Genomic DNA, 22,576 nt, shown 5'->3' on the forward strand with positions numbered 1-22,576 from the left:
ATTGGGCCTCACCAATGCCTTATACAACCTCATCATAACATTCCAGCTCTTATACTCAATACTTTGATTAATAAAGGCCAATGTACCAAAAGCTCTCTTTACTACCCTATCTACCTGTGACGACACTTTTAGGGAATTTTGTATCTATATTCCCTGATCCCTCTGTTCCACTGCACTCCTCAGTGCCTTACCATTAACCCTGTATGTTCTACCTTGGTTTGTCCTTCCAACATGCAATACCTCACACTTGTCTATATTAAACTCCATCTGCCATTTTTCAGCCCATTTTTCCAGCTGGTCCAAGTCCCTCTGCAGGCTCTGAAAACCTTCCTGTCTACTACACCTCCAATCTTTGTATCATCAGCAAATTTGCTGATCCAATTTACCACATTATCATCCAGATCATTGATATAGATGACAAATAACAATGGACCCAGCCCTCAACTGGGCTCTTGATAAAAGGGGGTAACTATACTCACTAGCCCATCATTAACCTGGTTCCCACAATAAATACTTGCACTTTATATCTCATGTTTTTGTTATTTATTTCTGACTCCAACTTTGTTCAATCTGTACCTCAGTGACATTCCTGAAACCAAATCTGCTAAATTTGAATATGCTGATGACTGGGCCTCTGCCTTCCAATCAAATGATGCCAAATCCATTGAAAAAATCCTTACCCAAGATATCAACTCCCTATCTAACTAATTCTCAAAGTGGTACCTATAGTGGTTCTAGAAAGTTTGTGAACACTGTAGAATTTTCTGTATTTCTGCATAAATGAGTTTCAAAAGATGGAGGGCTATGCAGTAGTTTCTAGAGTAGGTTACATGGTCAGCCTGTAATATGCTGTAGATTTCCAATTTTCTGACAGTATTCCTCAGTATTCACCAGGAATTTTCATGACTGACAGTAGTAAAAACTGAGCTATTACAATGATGAAGTCCTGGCCACTGACAGAGATGAAGCAATGACCTTTCATTGCTACCTTAAACTCCAGCGGCATAACAGGTAGTAGATAGATCAAATTAAATGCAGAAACAAAATCACAAATTTCTCAAACTCAGCATTTTAAAAAAAAGGAAATTGTCACATATTTGCCGCAAACGCATTAATGTTTTTAGTTTGAAATGGCACATTGTCCTAATCAAGTGCTTAGCCTTTAGTTTAGAAAAAAAATATACAGCTGAAGTACAGGCTGCAAGGTAAATGTTCCTCCTCATTGTATAAATTGGAGTTACAACAGCCTTTCGGTCTTCCGAAATTGAAGTCCATGGAAAGAATTTCAAAGGTAAATTCAAAAACAAATACATTAATACTTTGGGCGGTTACCATGTACAACATGGGTGCAATTCTTGATTAGATTACACAGACGATCTCATGTGAAAAAAATTCTCTCAAATGTTTATGGTCTAGAGTGAGGAAACATCAGGTGATCGACAGTTAACACGAGGGATCTAAAGATTACGGGGATGACATTGAAATTAAATGTGGTAATATAATGTAGTGTCAAAACAATTAATTTCAATTTCATGAACCAAACCACTCTCCAACGATGAGAGAGAGAGACACACACACACACACACACACACACACACACACACACAAACCAACAAAATTAGAGGAACATAGCAAGTCAGGCAGCATCCATGGAAATAAACAAACAGTTGCATTGTGAACCAGGACCCTGAGAAGGAAAGGGAAAGGCACCAGAATAAAAAGGTGCAGGGAGGGGAAGGAGGACAGCAAAAAGGTGATAGGTGAAGGCCAGTGGGTGGGACAGGTAAAAGGCAGGAGTGGAAAGAATCTGACAGGATAGGAAAGTGGACTATAAGAGAAAGGGAGGGGGGAGGGGGCACCAGGGGGAGGTGGAAGTAGGCAAGAGGCCAGAGTGAGTAATAGAGGAAGAGGGGAGTGGGAGGGGATAAATTATTGGGCTCAAGGCTACACAGATGGAATACAAAGTGAAACATGTGATAATCTAATGTAGTGCCAAAATAACTTTTCAATTTCATAAATAAAACTATATTCCAACAATGATACAGGATTCACAACAAAAAACCTCTTTCAGATACATAACTCAATGTCATTACGCAGCAATTGTGCAACGTTGGAACAGTCAGCATTCCAGAGGAATTTACTAGCATCTGACGCATTACAAAATGTCTTTTTTAATTGATGAATTGTTCACATAAAATAGATAAAAAGTGAAGTATTGATGACATATAGAAATGAGAAGACAGCATTTTGACCCAAGGAGTTTAAAATACAACAAGCCATGAAAAGATGGTCCTTCATGTAAACAAATTACATTGGCAACATGCAACTATTGTAAATACAATATCAGTCCTGTATCTGAAAGGCTGTCCTTTTCAAAATATACAGAGATTTCTTGTAGAAGAAAAATAAATGTCAAATTGTGGGTCAAAGGTCTTCATGAAGTGCATCATCTGCTAACTCTTTAGGTTCAACATTTGCCTCTTCTGCCATCTCTACTTCAGCTGCAGGAAATAGAAATGAAGAGTTATAGTAAGCAAATATACCTTATTAATATAACTGATGACCAAGAACAGAACTGATATCTATGATGTCACTGAAGGACATTAAACTTTGAGCTACGGTGCAAAATGGCAGATGCCAAATGAGCAGACCACTTCACCTTCATTCCACTTTGATTTTTAGAGTCAATGGAGATATAGTGTTCACATTTAGTTTTCCTCATGGCGAGGGTATGTGACATATGGCAGAGGAGTGCCAGGGGCTAAGGGACACTGTGGGTGCAGAAACACCCAGCCTTGATATACCAGGCAAGGTTATTTGGTTCCAAACAATTGGTTTATTGATCATTACAGAATGTCTCTCTGATGCTTCTCACTGTTCCCTTTACTCAACCATGATTCCCCTCTCCCAGCCCGTTCTCACTCTCATTCCACAATAGAGAACCACATCATCACTCACATGTCATGAAATTTGACTTTTTGTGACAGCAGGACAGTGCAATACATATGTATGTATGCCTGACTTTTGCACAGTACTGAACAGTGAACATTCTTTTCTTTTTAAATTACAAAATACATTAGACCAGGGGTTCCTAAACTTTTTGTGCCATAGACCCCTACCATTAACAAAGGGGTCCGTGGAGCCCAGGTTGGGAACCATTGCCTTAGACTCTTGCACAAGTTCCTCTGCAACAAATTAAAGATGACATTTCTATACCGGGTCCAAGCTGACAGAGACTGCTCATGCAAGGGCTGAGATTTGAAATCTTCAAATACCAGTTCTTTAAAGGAGCTGAGTAGCAGGCCAAAGTCACAGACCCACTGCATCCAAGCAACCCTGAATGTCCACACAAGTACATGGGGGCAGAGAAATCCCAGACATGCCGACAACTACACAGGACATTTCTCTATAGCATTTAGACCATCGTTTAGTTTTGTTTTTATTTCATTAAGTACTGTATTTAGAATTTTGGGTTATTATATTCCCGAGACTTTAGCAAACTTGTATGGATGTGTAGTGGAATTTCTTGACTGGCTGCATCAGTCTGGTATGGAAACACAAATGCCCTTGAATGAAAAATCCTACAAAAAGTAGTGGATTTGGCCCAATACATCACTTATAAATCCCTCCCAACCACTGAGCATATCTACATAAAATGCCATCGTAGGAAAGCAGCATCCATCATCAGGGAACCCCACCACCCAGGACATGTTCTCTTCTCTCTGCTGCCATCAGGAAGATGGTCTCAGGACTTGCACCACCAGGTTCAGGAACAGTTACTGCTCCTCAGCCATCAGGCTCTTCAACTAAAGGGGATAACTTCACTCGCCCAATCATTGAGGTGTTCCCACAAAGGTTTCACTTTCAAGAATTCTCATCTCATATTCTCGTTAATTTTTTTGCTATTTATATTTGCATTGCACACTTCGTCTTCTGCACTCTGGTTGATCTTTCATTGACCCTGTTATAGTGACTATTCTATGGATTTGTTGAGTATGCCCACAAGAAAATGAATCACAGGGTTGTACACGCTGACATACATGTTCTTGGTTAATAACATCTACTTTGAACTTTATTAAAAATGTCAGGAAATCCTTCATGCTCTTGAAAAGAACTGATTTTAACCTTAGATCTAATGTGACAGCAGATGGAAAGTTTGATTTGAGTGTTAACCTCAAAATTTGTCCCTCAGCAGAGCATGTACACTACACATTAACAGAATGTAACACTGATAGGATTCAGAATGTCAAGTATATATCCAAGGGCTACACCAAAATAGCTAAAAAGAAATTAAACGAGCCAATTACTTCCATTCACCTCACGTTTTCCAGGCTCAAAGTCATTAATATTGTGATTACATTAGGATTGTTAATATTTTTGTGGTATTATATAGCTTGGGGTGGAGATACGTCTCTACCCAAGGAGGTGCAAGGCACTCCTTCCCTTCACTAGCCTGCAGGTCACCCTTGGGCAAGGTGTAGCACCTGCTTAGCCTCCCTCTACCCCCACCAATCAAGGTCATGTGAAGCCATGGAAGCAGGTGGTGGACAGTTGTACGAGCAGTTGATGCATATCACAAGCCCTGGTTATGTGACCATTGACGCCAAGCAGATAATCTCTGAAGTGCATTGATAATGGCTGGGGTTACCAGTCCTGTAAAGACACTGCCGAGGAGGTGGAAAACTACTTCTGTAGAAAAATTTGCCAAGAACAATCATGGTCATAGAAAGGCGATGATCACCTGCACGATATGACATGGCACATACAAGAATGAACGATTATATAGTATAGGAAAAGATTTTAGCTGTTTATCCTTTTAAGCACTTACATTCATTTCGAAGTTGGGTACAAGGCATCAGTTGGAATTAAAATTTATCAGCATACCTGGTGTTTTTACTTCTACACAGACTCCATTCTGGTTTTCATAGCCTGCTGTGCAGGCACATTCAAAGCTGCCTTCAGTGTTAACACAGTCTTCATTTTCACGTGTACATACTTCTTCAGCCAGGCTGCATTCATTTATATCTAACAGAAAGAATTTGGGGTTAAAACATAACATTTTAAAATGACTCAAACTTAACTATTTTACTATTTAGGACCCCCAACGCCAAAATTAGTGTTAAATTCCCTTCTCTTCCTTTGTTTACTTTCAAAGTGCCTGTTCTTCTCTGTAGACTATACTATTGCATAGAACTGCTGTGAATTACTCAACACAATCAGAACTGAAGCATATTGCACTTAGAATTAGATTTATTGAGGCTTCTTTCTTACATTGAACAGAATGTACAACAGTACAGCACAGGAACAGGCCCTTCAGCTCAATGTTGTACCAAACCAGTAAAAAAGTAATCAAAAAACCCCAAAAAACTAACCCCTCCTACTTACACAACGTCTATATCCCTCCATCTTCCTCACATTCATCTGCCTATATAAATGTCTCAAAAGTCTAAATTATTTGCCTCCATCATCATACCTGGAATGTGCTGCCTGGTATCAACTACCAAGTAAAAAACTTACCCCTCATCCCCCTTGAACCTACCCCCTCTCACTTTTAAAAGCATGCCCTCTGGTATTAGACATTTACTACCCTGGGAAAAAGATACTTACCTACCCTGACCATGCCTCCCAATCTTACAAACATTTATCAGATCTCCCCTTGGCCTCTGCTGCTCTGGAAATTTGTTCAAAGTACTTGCCAAAGGACAGCTTAATCACCAACCACCTAAATGAATCAAAATTCCCAGATAACCAACTACATCCCGATTACAAAATCAAGAATGACACATGATCTCAACATTGTGTTATCTTTTTGTAAAATGATGGCAATCTACAGTCCTGTACAACTGCCTTAGGCACATATATACAGCTAGGGTGCCTAAGATTTTTGCACTGTATTTGTCAACGTGGAGCGAAAAGCAATTTTATAAATCTGACGGGAGCAAAGGATGTTGAGAAGGGTGAGTGTGGAATGCCTTGAGAGGTGCGTGGGACAGGTGGCAGAGAGGAAGCGCCAGGGGAGGGGGAACACTGGTATAGACACACCCAGCCCTGAGACACTAGTCAAGGTCATTTAATTCCAAACATTCAGTTTATTGGTCATTACAGAATGTCTCTTTGGTGCTTCCCTCTCCCTCCACACTTCCCATTCTCAGTCCACAATAGAGATTCACATCAGAATCAGGTTAATCATCACTCACATGCCATGAAATTTGTTTTTTTTTTTGGTGGCAGCAGTCCAGTACAACACATAAAATACATCCTGTTGAACTGGCCAAGTTTCTGCTTGCTGATTACTTCATTGGCCAGCAGGAGGCAAGCAGTTATTCACTCCAGAACAATAAACTTTACAACTTAAAGAACCCTCCATTAAACTATGTGTTGTGTTTGAGAAAAATACCATAAATTGTCCTCCCTTGCTTTCCTCTCAATTTGAAAGATGCCTGTGAGAATTACTTTAAGATTCTGAAAATATTTCTTGTTGTACCAACTTCTCAATTCATTCAAATCTGATCTCACCAACTATTAGTATGGACGTTGCAGTAAAGACAACAACAGCCTGGGGCAGTTGTAGTCAAGAAAGATCTTTGAAGTAAGACTGCCAGAGAAACATGTGCTTACTACAGATAAGATGGACAGTGTGTGCTCAAGCCAAACGAGTGGGACCTCTGTAGTGAGAATTTTCCAGAAAGGTCCGCCTGAGGGATAATATCCCTTTACACAAGAGGGAATGCCGGAGACAGATGAGCTAACAGAAGGATGTCAAATGTACCAAACAATTAAGGCTCCATTGTCTTTACCAACTTCAAAATATCATCTGCTGTCCGCTTGAAGTTTTGGTTGAATTTAACAACTTTATTGTGAATGGTGATTGATTTGTGAGTAAGGAATTCAAACATGTACAATTTACAATGATGCATACCCTCAAACTAATTCTGTATAAAAACAGCAGTTTTCAATTCAGACTTCAGAACAGTGTGGGATACAGGGGCCATGCTGTCCCCCTTATGCACAAAATAAAAAGAATACTTGAGTTGTAAGAGCTTGCATGTTCTGGCCTCAGTTATTTCATTTTCGGTGACAATAGTTACTTCAACATTAGCAATTCACATACCTACACATTTTGATCCTTCCATTGAGTATCCAGTGGTGCAGTTTAAACAGCTTTCTGGTCCTTCTCCGGTACATGCATCACAGGCATTATGACAAGCTGAAGAGCACAATGAAAAGTTTCACCAGTTAAAGTTCACTACAGTACAGTATAACAACATCATAAATAAAATTCCTGACGGTAGACCTGCTTGTAGGGGAACTTTTAAAATACACTTGTAAAACACCAGAGCTGAACTGAAATATGCCTTTTGGTTATGCATTTCATATCCTGGTGTTTTTACTCTTCTGTTGCCATTTGGGCAATTTGTTTTTTTTTAACATGGGGGTGGAAGGAGGGGTTGATACCCCCCCTCCCCGAACGGATTCCATGGTTCTACTCTGTTTTGTGGCTGTCTGTGTTGCATACTGCATAAATACTTTGATAATAAATTTACTTTGAATCATTATTCACAATCTTTAACTTTCTGCATTGTTTTAATGGCTCCTTTCTTCTCTTCTCAAATCAAAGTGAAATCTGATCAATTTATCCACAAATAAGTAAAGAGAATAACAAATATTTCAGAAGGTCCGGGGCATATGAAGTTTACGCATGTGCTTTGGAACAGAAATACCTCCTGTCCTAGAGGCAGGTATGGTCCGAAGTCTTGGAAATCTAAAGCTACAAACAGTGTGCTGGAGGAACAACAGGTCATGCAGCATCTGTGGAAAGAAAGAACTGTCGACGCTTTGGACTGAAACCCTGCATCAGGACTGACAGTTGAGTGGCAAGAAAGGATACTGAGGCAATTGGTGGACTGAAGAGGGGTGAAAAATGGCAGGAAGTAATGCCAGGTAGGGGAGGAGAGCAGGGGTGGCCTTGGGAGACTGTGGCAAGTGAATGATAGATGGAAGCCGACAGAAGGGAAAAATGGGAAAAGTAGTACAAAGTAGATGGAGTGAAGTGGGGGAAGGGAGAGGAGACAAAATCTAAACTTTGAGACACGCATTCTGCAATGTGTACATTCTTTGTAGAATCTATTGGAGTCATGCATCTCAGATATAGCGTGAATATGACTTCTCTGGCTGCAAGCAACTTATATTGTACCTAATGAAATCAATTTGATGACCATTATATCAATTACCAGGTAAAACCAAGTGACTTTTAGAGGTAAAGAGAACCCCTCCAGAATTCAAGATTCATGTATGCACCTACGAGTCCTTTTAAGTCAGGGGTTCCCAATCTTTTTTATGCCACGGGACCCCCATTAACTGAGGGGTCCATGAACCACCAATTGGGAACCTCTGCTTTAAGTATAACTGGACAACCAGGTGACCCGTTGGGGCACCTTTTGAGAGAAAGATAGTGCAGTCTGATGTGATGTATGTTGGAAATTAAAGAGGAAAATCTCAGTTTATTAAAGGAGAAATACGCATAGCAAGACAAATATAGCCTCTCATTGTTTAACAAAGGATACTTTTGACATTTCTGGTTGATCTGCCACCCTTCAAGCAGTCCAACACACATTCATATACTTCTCTTTGCTCATTATTCAATAGGGTACTCTTTGCTGCATATTCTCGAGTTGATCTTTCTTTTTTTTCCCCTCTGTTTCTTTCTTTCTCCATCTTCTCTGCCTGTTTTTGTCATTCTGGAGACGTGCAGCCCTTTCATCCTTCGTCTCTTCATCTCTTCTACCATTTGTTTTTTTCTCTCTGATCCTGGAGCTGTGCGGCCCTGGCCTCATCTGATTGTTGTTCTCTCCCTCTCCTTGCCGCTTCCCGACGACGATTGGCGTCATCTCTTGACCATAATGTCCCCCTTCTCTTTCCACATGGCATAATCAGGCTGTCCATCTTTTTTTTTTTACCCTAATGCTTGATAGAAGATATGAAGCAATAACACCGAAGCCTCCAGGATGCCGATTTTTCTTGATGATGTTCCTAAATGGACGTGATAGCCCTGCCCTTTTGCTGCGGTTGGTGTCGCTGCTGTGAACATCATGATGCGTTGCTGAGGCTGGCCGTGCGCATGCGTTGTGGTGTCGCGTCATGGTTTCCATGGAAGGTGGAATCGGCTTGGGTTGTGGAAAGCGGGGCCTGTTGATTGATGAGTGAGCAATTTTATACGAATATAACCCTGAACTTTGCATGCATTCTGTAAGTTAGCGCATTTTAAGTCGATTTAGTCAAAAAAAGTGCCACTGTAATGCACCGTTTGGGCTAATTGGAGGTCACAAACAGAGCATGAGAATTTTAGTAGTATATAGATAGGTCAGGCAACATGCTTTAGAACACCATCGGCTTTCAGCAGTTCCAAATGTTCTGAATCTTCATGTTTGGCTTTCATGTTTAAAAAAAAGACAAGTCTAACCTGTAGGACTAAACATATATTCCACCACTATCCAGCTTCCCCCGCCAAATTCACTCCTATTTTCTGCTCTCTCCTGAAGAAAAGTGGATTAGGTTAAATGACTATTCTTCACATGAAGCTGGAAAAATTGGCTTCAAGTTCATAGGTCACTTTCCCTTCAGCCAAAGTTTTATAAGGCATTGGTTAAGCCTTGCTTGGTGAGCAGTTTTGGGTCCCTTATCTAAAAAAGGATGTGCTGACATTGGAGATGGTGCAAAGGAGGTTCACGAGAATTATTTCGGGATTGAAAGACTGATTGCGAGGAGCATTTGATGGCTCCAGGCCTGTATTCGCTGGAATTCAGAAGAACAAGGGGTGACCTCATTGAAACGTATTGAATGTTGAAAGGCCTCGACAGAATAGATGTGGAGAGGATATTTCCTATGGGGGGGTCTAAGAGCAGAAGACACACAAAAGAGGGATGTCTATTTAGCATGAAGATGAAGAATTTCTCCAGCCGGAGGGTGGTGAATCTGTGGAATTCGTCACCACACACAGCTGTGGAAGCCAAGTCACTGGGTATATTTACAGCAGAGATTGATAGATTCTTGATTTGTCAGGGCACGAAGGCAGACGGGAAAAGGCAGGAGATCGGGGCTGAGAGGAAAATGGATCAGCCAAGATGAAACGGCAGAATTAAACACCTAAATTGATTGATCGAGATAAAGTGCGGAATAGGTCCTTCAGGCCCCTTGAGCTGTGTCACCCAGCAACCAACTTAATCCTAGCCTGACCTCAGGACAATTTACAATGCTAGCCAGTAAATCTTTGGACTGTGAGAGGAAACTGGAGCACCCGGAGGAAACCCATGCATTCCATGGAGAGGACATACAAACTCCTTAGAGGACATCGAATTGAAATCTGAACTCTGATGCTCTGAGCTGTAATAGAGTCGTGTTAACCGCTAGGCTACTGTGATGCTTTAATTGGTTCCATTAACTCTCCCAAATATCCAGAAAACTTCCAGGCCTTCGAGCCGCACAACCCCTGACACCCGATTAACCCTAACCTAACCACGAGACAATTTACAATGACCAATTAACTTACCCGGCATGTCTTTGGACTGTGGGAGTAAACTGGAGCACCCAGAGGAAGCCCACACGTTCCACAAGGAGTCTGTACGCATGTCCTCCTCACAGAACGGTGCTGGAATTGAACTCCAAACTCTGGAATGCCCCAAGCTGTAATAGTGTTCCCTTCAGAGCAGGGGTTCCCAACCTCTTATGCCATGGACCAATATCACTAAGCAAACGGTCCATGGACTCCAGGTTGGGAACCCCTGCTTTAGACTAAAGAGTCATTCCGAAACAAGCAGAGAGTGGCAGCAGAATGCATTACTGGTGTAGGTCGTACTTTTCACCACCTCAAGTTTCCTCATGGCTTCCACTGTAGTTAGGAAGGAGTCGTTTTGTCAGGGCATGAATGGAACATTGCTGTCTCTAAATTTCAACACTGGAGTGCAGAACGATTACGCTATATGTACCAGCTGTTTTCAGGCGTACACTGGAGGCGGAATGTAGTGCACATTTTTACAGCAGAAGGCAACCAGACGCTCAACAATCAAGGACACAAAGAAAATCTTAAGCCACACACACAGAATTCTGGAGGAACTCAACAGGTCAGGTACCATCTATGTAGGGAAAGAAACAGTGGCGTTTCGGGCAAAGACTCTTACCCGGTCCGAGACATCACTAGTTACTTCCCTCCAATAGACACCATCTGACCTCCTGAGTTCCTTCCGCATTTTGTGTGTGTTATTTAAAAATCAAAATACATTATGGCAAAGGAAACAGATGTACCTTCACAGGAATAAGACCCTTCCGTGTTTGAACAATACTTGCGCTCTTTACATGGAAAGATTTCTGCTGCACATTCGTCAATGTCTGCAAAACAAGTAGAGACATTTAAGATGGCCAGTGGATATGAAAGCAATTGAACCGCCAAAGGAACATGCAGATACTGGAAATCTGAAATAAAAAGCTTAAAATGCTGGAAACATTCAGCAGGTCAGGCAGTATCTGTGGCGAGGGGAAGAGGGTTAACATTTCAGTTGATGACCTTTCTTCAGATCTGGAACATTTAGAAAACAGTTGTATTTAAACTTGTTGGGAAGGGAGAGCTAGAATGAACAAAGAATATTTCTGATAGCAAGAAGGTCAGGAAATGATGGGTGACAGAAATTGGTGTTAATCAGGAGAAGATTTTGAAGGCTTGTTAAAGGAAGCTTTTTAACAAGCTTTCAAAACTACCCTTACCTACACACTAAATCAGTGTGTCATTTTTGATTCTATCCTGTGAAAGACATTATTCGCTCCACTCCCTGTCTCTAATGTTTAAAAGACATGCATTCCTCAAGTTTTCTTATTCTGAAGAAAGCTCACAGCCTTCTACATTGATCTTTTGTTCACTCCGTAGATGTTGTCTGACTTGCTGGCTATCTCCACCACTGTATTTTTTTTTTGAAGAACAGAAAGACCAGATACCAAAGGAACACTATCTGATATGGAAAAAGTCCCCACTCAATAAAAAACACTCAAGTCAATCACACATTAGCACAGGATACTTCACAACAAATGATGGTACCACAATAAATCTTTCTGACATGGTTTTGGGTACTTTCAGCACAATTATCTGTATCTGTTCTCCATGTCGTGAGCTAATGAGACATTTTGTATTTAATACAACTCTACAGCCATCTGCTGGCAGGAACGTGGCAGTGCAAGTATTTCCCAATCAAGTTTATACAAAATATAGATGCAACCTACTTTTGCAGCACTTAACCCATGCAACCTGTTCATATTCTATCCCTTCACAGTATGGTCTGGGTCAATTTTGACCCGGCCCAAGAATCCCCTCATAACAAGCATCTAGACCAAATTCTGAACCACAGATCTATTTAGAATGTATAAATAGCCTATCTGACATTAATTAAGGATTAATCACCCATTCATTGATGTTTCAGAGATCTAAAATCCATTTCAATAGATACGGGTCAAATTTGACCCGGAACAGCCTCAATATACTAAAATTTGTAGCACCCGTTTTAAAAATTTTTAAATATTTTCATTTTTGCGCATTTTGGGTCACTAGGAAAAGTCATCAAATTTCGGCTAAAAAAAAATGGCACTTAGGGTGTTTTTAGTGCTGGCAAATGACAAAATGGGTCAAATTTGACCCAAACAGTATATAAGGGTTAAGTAAATGCACTTAATCAAATACCAACCATAATACCAAATGCTCCTATTAATGACTAGTAGAAACTACAGGCTGGTGTGGGGGGGGGGGGGGCGGGGGATGGAGTAAAGAGAGAATTTATAGAACATTTAATTTAAATTCTGAGTACTTGTATATGTGGGGCGCCACAGTAGCTTAGAGGTAAGAGCGACATTACAGCTCGGGGTGTCAGAGTTTGGAGTTCAATTCCAATATCATCTGAAAGGAGTCTGTATGTCCTCCACATGGAATGCGTGGGTTTCCTCCGGGTGCTCTGGTTTCCTCCCACAGTCCAAAGAAGGTTAATTGGTCATTGTAAATTGCCCCATGAGGTTAGGATTAACTGGGGTTCTGGGGTAGCATGGCTCTCTCTCTATATACAAAATCAATTAATTGATCAATAATTAAACAAACAAAAAAAACTTGATAATCACAAAGCAACACACACACACACACAATGCTGGTGGAACTCAGCAGGTCAGGCAGCACCTATGGAAAAAGAGTAGAGTCAATGTTTTGGGCTGAGATCCTTCAGCTCCTCCAGCATTTTGTCTGCGTTGCTTCGATTTCCAGCATCTGCACATTTTCTCTTGTTTGTCATTGACAATCTTAAAGGACCATTTGGGGAGTTCAGAAGCTCACAGGAGAAAGTTTATTAATTCAATGATAATAACAGGCAGCATCATCAGTATCGGGAGAATTTCAGCATTGAAGAGTTTTCAAGGTACCTGTAACCCAAAACTGGAAACCCAGGAAAGCACAATGCACAGCACTGTAATACAGGTGTGCTTACCATCACATGCCACTCCGTCTTCATTCGTGACTGTTTCGACCCAGCCATTTGCACATTCACTGCAGTTGTGATTCGACGGGCCACTGCACGTTTTGCAGGCAGGATGACAAGCTGTGCAAAGCAAAATATTTTTATATAACTGACTGCAAGTCCACTCACTGGAAAGGAAGACATTTCATTTTGGTTCTCCATTCCATAATTTCTAGCCTTCTCAAAGCTCTTAGAAATATACAGGACAGAATGCAGCCCATTTCACCCATGGTATGTGTATGTATGTTTGTGTATATGTGTGTGCAAAGGGTGTATGGGGTGTCCAACGAGGGGTAGCGCCTCTGGTCAGAGGGCTTGTCATTTCTATTCTGGGGCCACTCACTCACCTTTGGTCCCCACCAGACACCCAACTCTCACCTGTGGCTCCAAGTAGCTGTTTGCATGCGACAACAGCCACACCCGGTACACTGATTCAGCAGGTGAGATAAACCAGGTGAGGGCAGCTGGCGGCCTCATACCCCAATGAATAGGGCTGCCTACCCTAGCATGCAAAGTCAGCTCTGGCAGAACGGGCAGATGAGATCTTCAGTGAGACCACCGGCCAGGAAGAGCCTGAAAGCATGTACCTCCAGGCTCAAGGGCACCTTCCGTTTGCTGTTACAAGAGTATTGGGTAGTCCCTAACATGATAAAAATGGGCATTTGACCTTGCAATTTTCCTTGTTGTAGCCTTGCATCTTATCGTCTACCTGACCACAATTTTCCTGTAATGTCTTTTATTCTGCTTTTTTATTGTTTTCCCTTGTACAACCTCAACACACTATTATCAATAAATTATTTGCACGGACCGCAAACAGAACAGGTCTGTTACATCAGTATGCGACGGTAAAAGCAATTTACCTTGCCACAGCATCTTCCTCCTAGTTGACTTAAGGTCGTGATAGAGACCAAGAAATTTTAAAAAAATATATGTACAAGTATTTGGACAGGTAATTAGACTTTTGCACAGTGGTGGGAGTGATTGCAGAATAAAACATATTACAGGAAAATTGTGGTCAGGTAGACAATAAGCAGCAAGGCTACAATGAGGAAGATTATGAGGTCAAATGCCCATTTTACCATGTTAGGGGACTACCCAATAGTCTTATAACAGAAAATGGAAGGTGCCCTTGAGCCTGGAGGTACATGCTTTCAGGCTCTTCTATTTCTGCCTGAAGGCTGAGAGGGGAGAAGAGAAGAGTGATTATCCAGGGTGGGTGGGACCTTTGGTTAGATTGGCTACTTAACCACTGTAGACAATAGACCTTGGAGGGAGGCTGACTTCTCCATGATATGCTGAAGTCACTGTCAGTTTGGGAACAGAGGTCTTGAGTATTGGGCTTATGAGTTATTTAATATATCAAAGTTTAGAGCTAATATGCAACATTAGAATCAGGATTGTTATGTCTTTCGGCCTACTGCTTCCACATCAGCTTATTCTGTGTCATTTTTTTTTCCTCTGCACAGTTTGAGATTGCCTGAGCCATTACCTCTACTGAGTAGTGCAGATTTAAAAAGCAAGCCTGGTCTTTTGGGGATTTCTGCTTAGTTTGAGATCGATTCAGTTATTAGGCAACTGGCAAAGGTCAATAAAATTCTAGATACAAGCAGAGCGGCCATTGTGGGAGCAGACAGAGGCCATTATGGGAACTGAGGCTTTGGTGAGGAGAGGCAGAGGCTGAAGTCAATTTTTGGAATGGCCATTGTGTGAGTGAGCCAGGTCTGAGGTTCGAGGATTTGACTGGAGAAGCTTTAGCAAGATGGTACAAGTGAGTCAGATCCTTTTCAAAAATGCAGTAGTTACTTAAATGGACGGCGGGGTGGAGACATGTCTTTATCAAAGGAGGAGCAAGGTGCTCCTTCCCTCCACTAGCCTGCAGATCACCCTTGGGCAAGGTGTAGCACCTGCGCAGCAAATGTACCCCCCCACCCCCCACCGAACGGAGCCATGTGAAGCCATGGGAGCAGGTGGTGGATGGTCGTATGAGCAGCTGATGCATATCTGTAGAAAATTTGCCAAAAATAATCAGAGTCATAGATAGACCATGATCACCTATGTCATATGACATGGTACATAACAAACAAGTAAACTAAAAAAAATGACTTGAATTACAGTAGGGATAAAAGATCAGAAGATGTGTTGCATCTGCATGATGTGGCAGCTGGTGGTCTCCATTGTGGTTCCTGGTAGGGTTGCCAACTGTCCCGTATTTGCCGGGACATCCCGTCTATTGGGCTAAATTGGTTTGTCCCATACGGGACCGCCCTTGTCCCGTATTTCCCCCGCTAAGGTAGAGCGTTCCTATGAAACCTTTCATGCCGAAATGGCGTAAAGTGAAGAAGCAATTACCATTAATTTATATGGGAAACATTTTTGAGCGTTCCCAGACCCAAAAAATAACCTACCAAATAACACATAAAACCTAAAATAACACTAACATATAGTAAAAGCAGGAATGATATGATAAATACACAGCCTATGTAAAGTAGAAATAATGTATGTAGTGTAGTTTCACTGAACAGAATCGCTAAAACCAATTTGTAGAGAAAAAAAATCGGCACGTCACGTATGCGCACACAGGTGCCGTGCAAGGCTTCATGGTCATGGTAGTCTTTCTCGGGGTAAACACGTGTCCCGTATATGACTGCTACTTTTGTCCCTTATTTGGGAGTGAGAAAGTTGGCAACCCTGGTTCCTGGTGACCACGTCTGCAGCAGGTGTTGGCTGCTCGAAGAACTTGGGCTCAAAGCTAATGATCTGGCATCTAAGTTTCAAACACTGCAATGCGTCAGGGCATCGGGGAAGGGGGGATAGGCAGTTACCCGGACACTGTTTCAAGAGGCAGTTACACCCATTTGGTTAACTGCTTCAAAAATTCGGTCAAGGGCCAGGGACAAGAGGGTCTGACTGTGAGCGAGGAAGGTAGGGGATCCGAAAGGTTGTGCTGGAGGAGCCTCGGTCCTTGGGCAGACGAACCTGTCTGAGACTGCTGCTCCCTGCGAGGATAAGAGTGGTAGCTGTAGCAGGAAGGATGAGCAAACTGAACGGTGGCACTGTGGTTCAAGGACTAAATTAAAACGCAGAACAATAAAAAGTTAATAACCTCCGGATGGCTACCTGAGCCACGTGTAAACTGGCACTGGGTTAGTGAGAGCAGCAAGTTAAATGTGTGGCCTAAAGATTCATATTGGAGAAATGAGTATGAATTCTTGGCACAAGTACTGGGGGAAAGACAGCTGTTCCAACGTGAACAGCTCCACCCAAATGACGTTGGGACCAGGGTCCTGGCGAATCACATTACTAGGACTGAATAGGGCTTTAAACTGAATAGTGGGTTCAATGGGTGACAAGGTGGAGATGAGTCTCTACTAAAGAAGTTTAAGGTGATCTCTCCCTTTACTAGCCTGCAGGTCACCCTTGGGTAAGGTGCAGCACCTGCTGGTCCTGCGACCACTGAAGAGCACTGATAATCTCTGGGGTCACCTGTCTTGTAAAGGTGACAATGGCAAAGCACTTCTGCAGAAAAATTTGTCAAGAATGATAGTCATGAGACCTTGATCACCAACATCATGAACATACCACAAAATGCAGCTGCTGATAGTGATGAGTGGGTTCAAAAGCATGGAAAAGTATGACTAAAGTAAAGAAGGAGAAGGAGAATGCTGGGGAGGTTAGTGAAGACTCCAGAATAAGTGAGACAGAGTACTTAGAAAGGAAAAAAGCAACTTGGAGACTAAATTGAAAAGAAGCATAGTTTCATAGAACATGGTTCTTAACAGCTCAGTACATATCCATGATGCGCTGACCTTGTAACCTTCTCCAAGATCAATCTAACCTTTCACTCCTACACAGCCTTCTATTTTCTATCATCCAATTGCCAGTTTGAGTTTCTTAGTTGGCCCTAATGTATCTGCCTCTACCACCAACATGGCAGGGCACTCCACGCACCATCTCTCTCTGACATCACTCCTATACTTTTCTGCAATCACCTTCAAATTGTGTCCTGTATTGTTAGCCATTTCTGCCCTGGGGAAAAAAAAATCTCTGGCTCTACTGTATGCCTCGTGTCACCTTGTATAGTTCTATCAAGTCACCTCTCATCCTCCTTCACTCCAAAGAAAAAAAGCCCTAGTGGACCAGATGGTGGCGCAATGACATCAGTGCCGGACTCTGGAGCGGAGGTTCCCGGGTTCGAACCCAGTCGAGGCCGCTCCCGAGTACGTTTTCCATCCGTGCCGGGTTGAGTGTGGAGATTGCAACTCAACCTCGTAAAACAAAAGGGAAAGATACTGCCAAATGTCAGTTTTACGAGGTCGAGTTGCAATCTTGAGGGTTTTATAGAGCTGCAACACCTGCCCCTCCCCCCCAATGAAGCCAACACACCATACGTCATCTTAACAACACTAATCAACTTGCGCAGCAACTTTGAAGGATCTATGGATGAAGACTCTAAGGTCTCTCGATTCCTCCGCACTGCCAAGAATCCTGCCATGAGCCTTTTAAGTCTGCCTTCAAATTTGACCTTCCAAAAGGAATCACTTCACACTTTTACATGTTGAACTCCACCTGCTACTTCTCAGCCCAGCTCTATCAATGCCCCACTGCAATCTGTGACAAACTCAAAGTTCAAGGAAATTGATCATAGTACGTGTGTCTCCATTTTTTGTGGCCATGCTCAATGAACCTATAGATTAATAGCCACGACAGGATCAATGGTGGAGTACCCAACTAGAGCTTTCAACCAGTGTGCAAAAGAAAGCAAACTCTGCAAATACAAAAGGAAATAATAAAAATGATGCTTTAGTTGGTTCCATCAAGTTTCCCAAACATCCAGAAAATTTCCAGGCCTTCGAGCCACGCCACCCCAGCAACCCCAATGATAGGACAAGTGAAGTTATCCCCTTTGGTTCAACAGCCTGATTGTTGAGGGATAATAACTGTCCCTGAACCTGGTGGCGCGAGTCCTGAGGCTCCTGTACCTTCTTCCTGATGTCAGCAAGAAGGGAGCATAATTTGGGTGGTGCCTATCCCTAATGATGGAGGCTGCTTTCCTGCATTTCATGTAGATGTGCTCAATGGTGGGGAGGACTTTACCCATGATGGCCTGAACTATATTCACTACTTTATGTAGTGTTTCAAGGGCATTAATGTTTCCATACCAGGCTGTGGTGCAGCCAGTCAATATATTCCCCACTACACACCTATAGAACCTTCTACAATACCCACAACTTCACCAACCTTCAAGTAATCGGCAAAGTTAATAACCCACCTTTCCAGTTGCTCAACTAAGTCATCTATAAAAAATAATTCAAAGAGCAGGGGGTCCCAGAACAGATACCTGTGGAATACCACTGGTCACAGACCTTCAGTAATAAAACGGTGCATCTAATGCCGTGAGCAAGCCAATTCTGAATCCACACAGACCAAGGAGCCAATTATTGACTTCAGAAGGAGACCAGAGGCCCATTAGCCAGTCCTCAGACGACCAGAGGCGGAGAGGGCTAGCAACTTTAAATTCCTCAGTGTTATTATTTCGTAGGACTTGTCATACAAGGTTGGAGAGATTTTTGCAGAATTGGGGAATTAAGGGTTATGAGAAGGGACAGGTGGGTGGAGATGAGTCCATGGCCAGATCAGTCACGATCTTATCGAATGGTGGAGCTGGCGTGACATTCTGGATGGCCTACACCTGCTCCTTTTTCTTAAGTTCTTGGGTCATGAGCCCAACACGCAAGTTGCAATTACTTTACTTTATTGTCACCAAACAATTGATACTAGGGCGTACAATCATCACAGTGATATTTGATTCTGTGCTTTGTACTCCAGGGAGCGCGAATCGATAGTAAATAGTAGAAATTTAAATTATAAATCATAAATAGAAAGTAGAAAAGGGAAAGTAAGGTAGTGCAAAAAACCAAGAGGCAGATCCGGATATTTGGGGGGTACGGCCGAGATCCGAGTCAGGATCCACTCAGCAGTCTTATCACAGTTGGAAAGAAGCTGTTCCCAAATCTGGCCGTATGAGTCTGCAAGCTCCTGAGCCTTCTCCCAGAGGGAAGAGGGACGAAAAGTGTGTTGGCTGGATGGGTCGTGTCCTTGATTATCCTGGCAGCACTTCTCCGACAGTGTGCGGTGTAAAGTGAGTCCAAGGACGGAAGATTGGTTTGTGTGATGTGCTGCGCTGTGTTCATGATCTTCTGCAGCTTCTTCCGGTCTTGGACAGGACAACTTCCATACCAGGTTGTGATGCACCCTAGAAGAATGCTTTCTACGGTGCATCTATAAAAATTAGTGAGGGTTTTAGGGGACAGGCCAAATTTCTTTAGCTTTCTCAGGAAGTAAAGGCACTGGTGGGCTTTCTTGGCAGTGGACTCTGCTTGGTTGGACCGAGTCAGGTCATTTGTGATATTGAGCCCAAGGAACTTAAAGCTTTTGATCTGTTCCACTTGCGCACCACCGATGTAAATGGGGTCATGCGGTCCGCTACTCCTTCTGAACTCAACAACCAATTCCTTCGTCTTGCTGACATTGAGGGATAGGTTATTGTCTTCGCACTATGCCACCAGGTGCTTAATTTCCTCTCTGTACTCAAACTCATCATTATCCGAGATACGGCCTACAATTGTGGTGTCATCAGCAAACTTGTATATTGAGTTTGATGGAAACTTGGCTACACAATCATGGGTATACAGTGAGTACCGCAAGGGACCGAGTACACAGCCTTGTGGGGCACCAGTGCTCAGAGTGATTGTTGAGGAGAGCTTGTCCCCTATTTTTACAGCCTGGGTCCTGTCTGTGAGGAAGTTGAAGATCCAGCTGCAGATCAGAGTGCTAAGGCCTAGGTTCCAGAGCTTAGGAATCAGATTATTATTATGATTATGAGGACACGCAGTCCCCTTTTACTGTCATTCAGTAATGCATACATTAAGAAATGATAAAAATGATTACGAAGAAAGTAAAGCAACTGCTCCACTTCCTAAACTTCTATAGATGCGTGGAAGAGAGTATATTGACTGCTATATCACAGCCTCGTATGGCAACACCAATGCCTTTGAATGGAAAGTCCTACAAGTGGTAGTGGATACAGCCCAGTCCATCACACGTAAAGCCCTCCCCACCACTGAGCACATCTACATGAAGCACTGTCATAGGAAAACAGCATCCTGCATCAGGGACCTCCACCAGCCAGGAACTGCTCTCTTCTCGCTCTGCAGGAGTCTCAAGACTCACACCACCAGGTTCAGGAACAGTTATTTTACCCCTCAACCACCAGGCTCTTGAGCCAAAGGGGGTAACTTCACTTAAACTCACTTGCCCCAGCAATGAAATATTCCCACAACCTATGGACTCACTCTCAAGGATTCCATCTAAAGTTCTCAATATATATTGCTTATTTAATTATTTACTTTTCTTTTTGTATTTGCAGTTTGGCTTTTGTACACTTATTGAATACCCAAGTTGGTGTGGCTTTCATTGATTCTATTATGGTTATTATTCTATTATGGATTTATTGAGCATGTGCACAAGAAAAAGAATCTAGGGTTGTATATGATATCATGCATGTATTTTGATAATCTATTTGCTTTGAGTGCGGAGTTCAATCCCAGTGTCCTCTGTAAGCAGTGTGTATATTCTCCCTGTAGAGTACCTGGGTTTTCTCTGGGTGCTCTGGTTTCTTCCTGAAGCATTAGAAATAAACTGGACAACAGGATAACCCGTTGGCGCACCTTTTGAGAGAAGGATAGTGCAGTCTGATGTGACCAGAATGAACATTAAATTTTCCTGAATGCTATTGGTATCGCTTTGCTTTGGAAACTGAAGTAGAAAACCTCAGTTTATTGAAGAAGAACGACATGTAGCAATACAAATGTAGCTGCTCCTCATTTAACGAAGGACACTTTTGATGGCATCATTTCTGGTTTATCTGGAACCCTTGTGCCTCTCGTTGTCATTCTGGAGACATGCAGCCCTTTCATCCCCCATCTCTTCTGCTGTTTGTTGTTTGTCTCTGATCCTGCAGACATGCATGCCTCTCCTCCTCTGTCTCTTCTTCTCTCATCCTTTTTTTGTCCTGACTCTTTGATCCTGGAGTCGTGCGGCCCTGGCCTCATCCGATTCTTGTTCTCTCCCTCTCCTTGCCGCTTCCCGATGTTTGGCACCATCTCTTGACCATAATGTCCCCCTTCCCTTTCCACGTGGCATAATTAAGCTGACCATTTTTTTTTTTTTACCCTAATGCTGGATAGAAGATACAAAGCAGTAACACCGAAGGATGCTGATTATTCTTGATGATGTGGTTGGTGCTCTCCTAAATGGACGTGATATAGTCACCGCTGTCCTTTGACTGCAGCAAAGGGTTTTATGGGTGTCTCGAAGTATGTCATTACAATAAGATTTAATTATCTCTTGTTGATGGGTGGCAGTTAGACATGTCCCAATCCTGCACATGCTGATGGTGATGAGCAGAATGTGACCCCTCGAAATAGAGAGTTGCCCTGCCCTTTTGCTCCCGGGTGTCACTGCTGAGACTGGCCATGTGCATGCGTCAGGCTGTCGCATCCCGATTTCCATGATGGCCGATCGAGTCTCGGGTTAAAAGAGAGCCTGTTTATTTTGGCGAATGAGCAATTTTATACGAATATATAACCCTGAACTTTGCCTGCATTCTGCAAGTTAGCACATTTTAATTCGATTTAGCCAAAAAAAGTGCCGCTGTAATGCACCGTTTGCACTAATTGGAGGTCACAGAGCAAGACAGTTTTAGTAGTATATAGATGCGTAGACTAATTTCCAAATGGAGCAAAATCAGAAATTGGCAGCGCAAAGGAACTTAGGAGTCCTTCTGCAGGATTCCCCAAAGGTTAACTTGCAGGTTGAGTCAGTTGTGAGGAAGGCAAATCCATTGTTAGCATTTATTGAGAGGAATTGAATATAAAAGCAAGGATGTAATGCTGAGGCTTTAGACCACATTTGGAGTGTTGCGAGGAGTTTTGGGCTCCATATCTAAGAAAAGATGTGCTGGCATTGGAGAGGATCCAGAA

The 22,576-nt window shown here is 42.5% G+C and overlaps 1 protein-coding gene across 4 annotated transcripts in view; it reads right to left on the reverse strand.

The window, feature by feature from the left end:
* Positions 1 to 1,080: 1,080 nt before the first annotated feature.
* creld2 (cysteine-rich with EGF-like domains 2) overlaps positions 1,081 to 22,576 on the reverse strand; it is a 37,927-nt gene continuing 16,431 nt past the window's right edge. For 3 of the 4 annotated variants that reach the window (XM_072241051.1, XM_072241053.1, XM_072241052.1), the window contains exons 7-11: positions 13,506 to 13,616; positions 11,299 to 11,382; positions 7,112 to 7,207; positions 4,885 to 5,025; positions 1,083 to 2,501 (exon numbers count right to left, since the gene is read on the reverse strand). In XM_072241051.1, coding sequence (XP_072097152.1) covers positions 2,425 to 2,501; positions 4,885 to 5,025; positions 7,112 to 7,207; positions 11,299 to 11,382; positions 13,506 to 13,616 — 509 coding nt within the window. In that variant the 3' untranslated portion in view covers positions 1,083 to 2,424. Of the gene's footprint in view, positions 2,502 to 4,884; positions 5,026 to 7,111; positions 7,208 to 11,298; positions 11,383 to 13,505; positions 13,617 to 22,576 lie in introns of all 4 variants that reach the window. The other variant, XM_072241055.1, reaches the window with a different exon arrangement.

The sequence above is a fragment of the Mobula birostris genome, chromosome 23, assembly GCF_030028105.1.
Source record: "Mobula birostris isolate sMobBir1 chromosome 23, sMobBir1.hap1, whole genome shotgun sequence".
In the NCBI taxonomy this organism is placed as follows: Eukaryota; Metazoa; Chordata; class Chondrichthyes; order Myliobatiformes; family Myliobatidae; genus Mobula; species Mobula birostris.